The sequence below is a fragment of the Physella acuta genome, unplaced genomic scaffold (genome assembly GCF_028476545.2).
Source record: "Physella acuta isolate Inbredline_101_S28 unplaced genomic scaffold, ASM2847654v3 ptg001058l, whole genome shotgun sequence".
NCBI lineage: Eukaryota > Metazoa > Mollusca > Gastropoda > Physidae > Physella > Physella acuta.
In genome coordinates, this window is record NW_026732575.1 from 3,367 (window position 1) to 13,862 (window position 10,496).

General features: G+C 30.2%; 1 protein-coding gene across 1 annotated transcript; it reads left to right on the forward strand.

Moving 5' to 3' along the window:
• The first annotated feature begins 633 nt into the window (after window positions 1-633).
• Window positions 634-10,496, forward strand: LOC131955240 (V-type proton ATPase subunit H-like). Its single transcript, XM_059319264.1, has 15 exons — window positions 634-801; window positions 1,607-1,688; window positions 2,212-2,311; window positions 2,415-2,504; window positions 2,655-2,768; window positions 3,970-4,074; window positions 4,499-4,596; window positions 5,247-5,354; window positions 5,561-5,645; window positions 6,032-6,100; window positions 6,413-6,522; window positions 7,209-7,334; window positions 7,449-7,550; window positions 7,913-8,026; window positions 8,807-10,496. Exons 1-15 carry the CDS (start codon window positions 747-749, stop codon window positions 8,871-8,873), a joined length of 1,425 nt encoding a protein of 474 aa, XP_059175247.1. The 5' UTR covers window positions 634-746; the 3' UTR covers window positions 8,874-10,496.

Sequence of the window (10,496 nt, forward strand, 5' to 3'; positions counted from 1 at the left end):
TGAAATAGAGTTCTTCTATTTCACTGACCCGGCATACATGGGGATAGTGGAGTCAGCACTATGCCCAGGGGATTTTGATACTCCTATTTTAGTAAGGTACCCATCAGTGTTTCTTCCAGACTTTTTTTCCGGGGGGCACTTTAAATTTTCGGGGGGGGGGGGGGGGGGGGGGGGGCGGGCGGTAGACTTTCTTCGGGGGGGGGGGGGGGGGGGGGCGGACACTGTTAAAAGTATATATTTTCTATATAAATTATATAAATTTCATTTCGGGCGGTTAAAAATTTTCGGGGGGGGGGGGGGGGGGGCGAAGAGATGCCTGGAAGAAACTCTGGTACCCATTAGAGCTGGGTAGACCCTTAGACGTTCTTCAAACTCGAACATGGGAGTCGAGACTTTCTAATTATCAGTTGTAAGCTCTAGCAACCAACCAAGGCGTCCTTCCCTGTCATTTACTCCCTATATATTAACCCCTTTCCCCCGCCCTAAATAAAATAATTACCTATGTAATGTACAAAGCTGTTTTAAAAGGTTTTTTTTTACATTTAATAATTTAATAAAAACAAATTAATCGAAACTTTTAAAATATTCGCGGAAGTCACACGAGAAAAACTGTAGTCATATGATTTCAAGGGAAGCTACTCTCAAACATATCCCAAATGTTGTGTTTATTATAGGATTCATAAGAAATTATAAATTAAGTTCTTTTGTTTTAATTAATATCGGAACAGCAAGATAAACGAAATAGAATGTCGTCAGGGGAATCCAGTCATTTAATTGAAGATTTGGAAAGGCTGAGTAGTGGTAATTATTTTTATCGTCCTACATTTCTTTGATTTCTAGAACATCTCACAACTGCCAAGCCAAGGGCAACTGTTTTTTTTTTAATCGAGGGGGATCTCATTTGACATTTATTAATAAATAATAAATAATTAAAATTACGGAAGGCCTGAATAAACTCAATATTTATTTGACTAGGCCTAAGTTTATACAATGTTTGAATCTAGGTCTAAAGTTTAATTATAATATTTAGGGGCCAATCTGTTATTTAATTTAAAAGGCACTAGATCTAGAATAATAGAATTAGATCTAGAGCTAGTTGTAAAAAAAGTGAAGTTCCATTTCAAACCTGACTGTCTAGGGCCTAGGGGCAAGTGAAGTAGTTCACTTGTTTCTGTGACCTCTGTATATGAAGGGATAGTGGTGTCAGCAATATGCCCAGCCGCCTTTACTTACCCTAACTTGAGTTAGGCACCTATCATCAGAGCTGACTTGGACCCGAATTTGAACTTGAGACCAACGGGTTAGCAGTTCAGCTCTCTACCCCTAGGACACTCAGTCCCATAGTTGTAGGCCCTAGTTAAAACCTTTAAATTTAAAGTTTAATTAAACGCTACCGTTGAAACCAACCAGCATTCAACATTTCTAATTCCCAATTTCTCTAAATAAATAGTTTGTTTGGGTGAGACAATACTTAGGCCTAATAATTTATATTTTGTACCTTGTTGAATAAATGGTTACCTCGATATCAAAAATTTCAACCAGCTTTTTCTTTGTTGGCAATATTTTATGATACCATTAATAATTAATTTATGCAATTCTTCATCAGCTGGTCAAATACCCACATCAAAACTACAGGAACATGCAGAAGTTGTACGCAGAAACAATGTGAATTGGAAGAGCTACCTCCAGTAAGATATTCTGAAATCTACTTGCCTGACAGCTAATTTTAGTTGTTTAATTAATGGGTTGTCCATTTATTTGATGATTGTCAGTGGCTGGAGGTGGGGTTAGGTTAGAAAAAGTCCTTGTGGATGTCCACTCCAGTCAAGTGTTTATCATAAACTGAGCACCAAGTATCTTCATATATTTCTGCACTCTACTGCTAAACATTTTACTGTTTCCAATTTGGTTATTATAAAATAAAATATTAATATATAGTTACATCAAGCCTTTAAAGTAAATGACAATTTTTACCACACAACTAAATATTAAATAAGGTTTATGATATCTTTATGCATCTGAGAAATGCGATAGAATAAAGAAAGACAGTAAAGTAAAGCAATCTGCGATGATTGTCTTGGAAAAAAGCAATACTAATTTTTAAAACTCTTTTAAGTTCATTTTTGGTTATATTTCAAATTTGCTCATGATTACCCAAGACAGTGGCTCATTTATTTCATTTTAATTTAACCATGTATCATTTTTTTTCAGGGGTCAAATGATCTCCAATGATGTTTACCTGTTTATTGAAAAGTTTGACCATGCTAAACAAGAAGAAAGAACTGCCATGATCAATTCCAACCCGACATTGGTTAGTAGCCATGGCTGCAATAGCAAGTTATTATTCAACTGTATTACCTTTACATGAAATTTGATTGTTTTATTGAACTAATAGTACAAATTTTTTCTCTTAGTTTGTGAAAGTGTTCCGTCATTTAATGGAGGATATTTCTCGAGACCAGACACTTCAGTATGTCTTGACCATGCTGGACGATGTTCTCCAGGTATGATAATTATTACATACAATACAATTCAGACACATATAGAACCTTTAGGTACTGTTAGGCTATATTCTATCTTTAAATAATTCAAAACTTTAATGTAACCTCATTGGTTAACTGATATTTAATTTTTAAAAATTAAATTTTGTTTAGGCTGACAAAGCTAAGGTGGAGATATTTAAAGACTTTGCTCGCAAAAATAAGGAGAATGTTTGGCAGCCATTTTTCCATCTGTTGGACAGGGATGACAAGTTTATTGTGTATCAGGTTAGTATGATATTATTTAATGTGTTACACTAGACATAAAAGACAATTTCGACTTCCAGTAAAGCCAGGCAAAAGACAATGCATATTTCAACCACTGCATGTTTTTAAAACGAATTATTTAAAAATATTCTTGTATGATACAAAAATAAAAGCATATTATTTTTTTACTTTAGTTACTTTATATATAAAGCCTGATTCAATAGCAGAGCCATTTTAATATGTTTAATTTCACTATTTATATTGCCTGTAATTTCATATAAGAAATTCACAGCTTTAAAAAAATCTTAGAAAATGAACCGTCAGAACAATAAGAAAACATGATAAATAAAACTTCTGTTACTCTGCGTAAATTAAAGTACATTGTTATGGCAGATATAGACACATCGGACTGAACAACTAAAGAAAATTCTCTGGTGATAGTAGGTGCATAGAATTGTATAGGATTGATGTGATTCTTTGTCATCATTGTTCAATGAGTTGGTGTGTTATTTAATGTGTCACCGCAATGTCAAAATCTTGGTTTATTCTCCATCTCAACAATGCCCTTGTATTTGAACTGATTAACTGTATTTATTTTGTAAAAATTGAAACTGCTGTTTCTAAAAACAATATTATCAGTACAGTATTTTCTGTTTGGGTAAGCATTGCTCTTTAGCCAAGCAGAGGAGAAGAACAGGTTGAAGAATTGAGCATTTCTCTCCCCCAATCTTACCAGCTGCTAGCTCTTTTCCCTCTAAGCTGTGTGACCACTCAGTAGTTTTGAATGAGCCATGCAGTCCTTTTGTCAAATATATATATAATATATACACCATTGTATAAGACATTTAGAATAACGTGCACACATTACACTGTGCACATTAGCTTTTTTAACTTAGAGGAAACGTTAGCTGCTAGCTCCTAGAATTTATTTCCCCCACTTTGCATTATAAAAGCTTGTTGATACATGAGGGCCAGTTTGGTCAGTGGATGGGCTTGGGTTTCTCAACTTGTGGCTTAAAGATGAACAATGAAGACCATGCCATCCACCTAAGCACTGAAACCTTTACTTCAATTGTATTACTCTAGCCTGGTGGAAGTAACATTTACAGTGCAGAGATTTTTTAACAGATTCAGATTGTATCCTAATGCTTGGATAGGTAAACTTTTGGTTTAAAATTTTTTTGACCATTATAATTTACTTTCACAATCTCTCTATCTCCAGGCTAGTCGTATCATTGCCAAAATTGCGTGCTGGTCTAAGGATCAAATGGAAAGAAAATTCCTACAGAGTTACCTTGTTTGGCTCAAAGATCAAATTAAAATGCCTGTAAGTAATTTTTGCTATTATTTCTCTCTTTTGCTGCTTAAGTTTAAACCAAACAAATTAAGTCATAGCAGCATTAGCTGTATTTTGTTTAAATGCCTACAAATATTTTTGTAGACAAATTTTAGAAATATTTTTCTATTGAGGAGGATCTACATGTTATTTCCCAATTAAAATTTTTTTTCTGTCAATATGTAATCAACTTAGTTTATTATATAAAATCAGATAAACTTTCACTTATTAGTCTAAAGAACTAAAATTAACATTGCTCTGTGCTTTCATGTTTATTTGCTATCACATATTAACAAAAACTTACATTAAAATATTGTTTGATTTTTTCTTGACAGAACAATTACTTGCTGTTGTCTTCTATCACATATTAACCAACAATTTTATTTAAAATATTGTTTGATATTTTTCTTGACAGAACAATGAGTACTTGCTGTCTGCTGGCCGCTCCCTTCAGATGATGCTTAGAATAAACAACTACAGAATTGTATTTTATGAGGTTGATGGTGTATCAGCGTGAGTGTCATAATACATTTTTCTATTTTTTTACTTGATGAGCAGTTGAGGCAACACAGATTTAAGTTTCAAAATAATAATCCATTTCAGTTTAATTTATATAAAATAAGCCACGAAGCTGTCAATTATTTTGAAGATCTATTTCAGCTTATTAAACATATGACTAGTTTTTTAGAATTTTATTGCATTTAGTCTTTAGTCTTTATATTCATAAAGTAAAATTGTTTAAAAATATTTAGTTGAGTTAGAAGCTCTCTCATATTCTTTACTTATTATGTGAACAAAATTGTTAAATTCTAATATTTATTTAATAGTATTGTTTTAAAGAAAAAAATCATATTTTGTCTTGTCACGATTGTTGATACACCTTGAGACAAGTACATTGCTAGATAGTTGTCAAACTTTTTTTAAAAATATGAAGTAAAATCGAATATTTTTTTGTATTTCTCATAGCCAGCTAATAATAAGACAAAATATATATAAAGGTACAAGAAATATAATGTTGCATTACCATTGATAAAAAACTTGCGATTAAAAAAAATTAGTGCAAGCCTGCAGTTAGTACTTAAGACTGAGATTTATTTATAAAAACAATAAAGCTCATTAACTTAATATAATTAATAATCTCTTGAATGTTTATTATGTTCCAGAATCATCCAAGTCCTGGCCAACAAGCCAAGCTTCCAAGTTCAGTACCAGCTGGTCTTCTGTCTCTGGTGTCTGTCACATAACTCAACTCTGGCAGAAAAAATGAACAGGTTCAATTCATATCTAAACTTGTATACATAGCGTGGCTAAACTTGTATACATAGCATGTTACACTGATACATGATTTAGAAAATCTTTAGCATTTTTTTATTTATTAATCTAATTGACATCTTTTATGTAGTCTGGTTAATTTGTAATTGATTGCAATTTATTAATAAATTAATTATTTGTGCTTCCCTTATTTCCTCTCTTGTAGTGGTAACATTATCCCCACCTTGGCTGATGTTCTAAGTGATGCTGTCAAGGAAAAAGTGACCAGAATTGTTCTGGCAACTTTCAGAGTAAGTTGCAAAGTTTTTTTTCTATGGAATTGCCTTCACATTAATTAATAGTTAACATCAGTATTATTTGTTCAGCATAGTTTGATGTTTGATTCATTTAGAATACAGATAACAAAATTTATGGTGTGATCCACTGTACAAATAAAAAATGATTCAAACGAATATGAAATCCCTGTATCAATAAAATTACATAAATTATGTGCAATAAATAACTTCTGTTCATATTTTAGAAATTAAAGTATTTTAATTTAATTATATTTAAAAACTAGTTCATATCTAATGCTTTAGCTGTTTGAAATTGTTGAATTAACTAGGCAGTAATTATTTATTTAAATTTAAAATAGCTAATAGAACTCATTAATTATTAATTAAAACTTTTTGTTCAGAACCTGATTGAAAATGTGGAAGAAGAAAGTGTTCGCCAGGAACACGCCTTGTCTATGGTACAGTGTAAGGTAACGGCTGGCACAGTGAAAATTATATTAGAAAAAGATTGCACTGATTTTCTAAATCATGATTTTCTTCATATTAGTATTATATTTCTTTATATTTCCATTATGGTGAAACTCCTTTGACTTTGGTTTTTCTTAAACAAAAATACTTGTATTCTTAAAACAAAAAAATTAAACATAGGTTGTTTTAATGTTAGATTATTAAATTTTTTTAGTTAAGTATCAATCTCTAAATTAACAGTTAAATGTCAATTTATAAAAAACATAGTCAGGTTTCTGAAGTTGGCTATGCATTGAGAAATTTTTTTTTTGCAGGTACTAAAACATCTAGAACTTTTAGATGGCCGCCAACACCAGGATGAAGATGTGATTGCTGACTTGAAGTATTTGATTGAGAAGTTGAATGAGTCTGTGCGCAACTTGAGGTCAGTTACGTTAGCTTGTACACATTTTCTTTACTGTTTTCATAGTAGACATCCCATAGTTTCAGTTATTTGAATAAAATTCACCATTGAAGCTGCTTTGAATTTTGAATAAAATATATTGCCAGGATTTTTATTGATAAAGGAGAACAATCATAGGCAGGCAGAGAAGACAAGTTTTCTTTTTCCCCATTAAAGAGCATAAGTCGCATGATGCTGGTGGATGCAGAATACATGACAATCTTTAAAAAAAATCTATTTAAGCAAAAGTTATTATAAACTTTTATGCTAGTATAATCTGATTTGAAAATGTATAATAAAAATCCAAATATAAGAAAAGGGCACATTCAGATATAGGCAAATAGAGGCATTGTTTGTTGATAAATTATTAGCCTTGATTTTTATCTTATGTCACCTGCGCTTACAAAATTGTCACTGTTAGAAAACCGTAAGGTATTTAGGAGCTTTATTCAAGAAATATATTTTTTATTCATAGAGTTAAACTTGAAATAATTTTTTTCCCCTAAAAAAGTTTTTTTGCTATGCTTTTATTGTAAAATTTAACCATGAGATTTACATAACTTAACCTTTTTTGTTTTGAATGATTCATTATCATTTGTTTTAAATTGACTATTGAAAAATACAATTCTCAGCTATTAGAACTTATATTGATATGATATTTTCTTCAGCTCTTTGGATGAGTATGTCACAGAAGTCAAATCTGGTAGGCTAGAGTGGAGCCCAGTCCACCGATCAGATCGCTTTTGGCATGAAAATGCAGCACAGCTAAACGAAAACAATTATGAGTTGCTCAAGTAATTATTCAGTCCTTTTTTTTTAATTTCACAGCTTATTTAGATGAAGACAGAAGAGGAGTTCATGAGTGCTCATGCAACTGTTATATGCAAATTATTGTTAAATTATTTCAGGATTCTTGTACGCTTACTAGACACCAGCAAAGATCCTTTAGTGCTGTCAGTGGCGGCACATGATATTGGAGAGTATGTTCGTCATTATCCTCGTGGGAAAAAGTAAGTATTTGTATGAGAAAGCAAGCATTAAAATGAAAAAGGATTTTAAAAAACTTAAAATTATTAGCGAGTAAGATACATTTTATTAATTTATTAAAATTATTTTATTAAAACATCAACCTTAAAGTAATTATTTTGACTTTATTACGAGTGAATCAAAAAATAATTTAGCTGTGTGTACACATTTTTGCATTATATTCAAATATTGTTTTAGATAATATTTTTGTATCACAATAGTCTCACCATCTTTTGACAAAGTGTGATTTTAATTTTAGTTATTTTTAGAGAGAGGCCGGTAAGGCCGAAGGATTTATCTCCTTCTGTTCAGTGAAATTGAAAACACTTTATTTATATTCTGTCAGTGTGGTTGAGCAGCTTGGGGGGAAACAACTGGTTATGCAGTACATGATGCACACAGATCCCAATGTCAAATATGAGGCTTTGATTGCAGTCCAAAAACTTATGGTCCATAATTGGTAAGCTATTTTACAGCTATTATGTTATACAAATTAAAGTGCAATGAACAGTTTTGTATATATATTTAGGTTTATTTTAAACTTAATTTCTCTGAATAATATAGTTCTGAAATATTGTTTCCTGTTTTGATTTCACTCATTTAATTTTAAAAATCAATTAGGCAATGGTAATCATAAGAGTATGAACATGAATAGGGATAAATAGCTGTGTATATAAGATATGCATTAATTCAATAATAGCATATCAATCAAAAAGTAAAAAGAGTGGCCCAAATTTTAAACAAACAGTACAGGTTCTCCTATATTACAATTATATCTTCATGGCACAAAAAGTATTTTGTTTCCTTATTGATATATCTTAAAAATACCTCTGAAGTCTTGAACTAGAAAAATGTGTTCTAATTTTATACCAACATTGTTTACATGTGCTAGGGAAAAAATAAAAATAAGTTTTCTTGAAACATGATATACAATTTAAATTTATAGGCCCTATAACTTTTAATAAAAGCATATTAAAACTTTTATTAAAAGCATATTCATTTAAAAGTAATACTGGCTGCTAAGTGCATACTCTTATCATAATATTATTTTTTATATTAATGTCTATATATTTATATACAGAGGGAAGTATAGAAATGTCACTAAATTATATTACTACTATTTATTATATTACTTATGCTAGTAAATGTAAAGAATAGAATTCACTGTGCCATCATCTGTTTGTGGAATTTTCATTAAAAAATAAAATAAATTTAATGTTACTTATTCTCGCCTCTAAAGGGAATACATTGGAAAGACAGTGGACATGAAACAGCCAGGTTTTGCTGCAGGTCCTCGACGAGCCTAAGCTGTAGGCCCGATGTGATACTCACCACCTGCCGAAGCTGTCAGACTTTGGCCCTGTCACTCTATGATCTTTTCATTCCTATGTGATAGAAACCTAGAATGTAACCATCTGTGTTTGCTGTTTCATCCTGTCTAATTATGCAAGAAACATTAGATTTTAATTAATTATTTATTAAAATTATTTTATTTTTTTGCAATATATTATTTAGATTTATATGTATAATAATATACATCATAAGTCAGATATTCATTACATTTTATTTAATTAGTCGTTTTTCCAGTTAAGCTCAAAACCATTTCTTCCCTAGTTCATTTATATAATTTATAGCAAGCAATTTTAGGCATTTATTTAATTAATTTAAAAAATATAGATATATATGTATAATATATATTAATATAAATTATGGTGTCATTTATGATACATCATTCTCAAAACCCTTGTTCTTTAAGAAAAACCCCCTCAATAGTTTCTAGTTTATGACTTAACAAAAGTATTTAATAAAATTGCTTCTATAAACTGAACTAAAAATTTCATTAAAAAATATGAAGAAACTGTAAATGATTGTTTAAATTTTAAACAGATGTTCACTCGTTTTAAGAACCTATTTAAAAAAAAAATGAAGTTAGTTGGAAATCAAATAACAAAATTGAATTTAAATTTGAATTGCTTTTTAACAAAATTTACTTTGATTTAAAACAAAAACTTATAGAAATATATATTAAAAAACATTCAGCCCTTACGACAGTGAACTAGATACATTGCTATCATATTTCATCTCTTGTGGTGAGATTTGAGGGACCAAAATTTCCAGTGTGCAAACCATGACTATTTCATGTATTGATTCACTTTGGTTTTAACAAACTAATTTTTGTTACACATGTTCTTTTTCTGTGTCTATATAGTAGAAAGAAAATTTCAGAAATTTTAAAATTAAGTACTGTATTAAAAACTTGATTTTGTTGTAGTTCTTGTCGTAGCATATAAGCAAATCTAAATTTATTAAAAATCTGGCATGTTCATTACCAGATAAATGTTTTGATTGTGATGGTGTAAAACCCAACTTTAAATATTTTTTTGGGTATATAATAGTTATATGTAAATAAAAGAATTCTTGTAAAAAATGCTTTTTAAAATATTTTGTTGCATATAATTTATGTCAGTACACTGTAAGCGGAGTATAATATTTTTTGTTTTAGCAAATGATAAATGGAAATGTATTATTGGAGTTTTGTTTGTAGTTTTGACAGAATACATGTTGATAAGACTTAAATAAATGTATTTATTATTCAAACTTTGTTTACCTTATAAAAATACAATGTGGATGAATGTTTAAATGACTGTGTTGTAAAATATAAATTAGCATTTACCACTTATATACTGCAAGATATTTGAGGATTAAAGCCTTGAAAAACTTTTTTTTTTCTTACTTATTTTTTGTTGAGTCTGTATAACAGGTTTGGTGTTGATGCCATCTCACAAACTGTTCTAGATTAATGTAGATTAACATAGGTTATTGTATAGGAGGCTAAAATTTGTATAACTAATGTGATGTTTTCAGGACATCTTACAAACTAGACTGATGTCCTGTACAATAAAAGGAAATAAAACTACTGTAAAATATCA

Bases quoted from the DNA above. Each gene is read 5' to 3' on its own strand.
- LOC131955240 (XM_059319264.1), top strand. From the start codon at position 747: ATGTCGTCAGGGGAATCCAGTCATTTAATTGAAGATTTGGAAAGGCTG. The intron at 2,769-3,969 runs GTTAGTATGATA...CTCTATCTCCAG, and splicing joins ACAAGTTTATTGTGTATCAG to GCTAGTCGTATCATTGCCAA. The intron at 6,101-6,412 runs GTAACGGCTGGC...TTTTTTTTGCAG, and splicing joins TGTCTATGGTACAGTGTAAG to GTACTAAAACATCTAGAACT.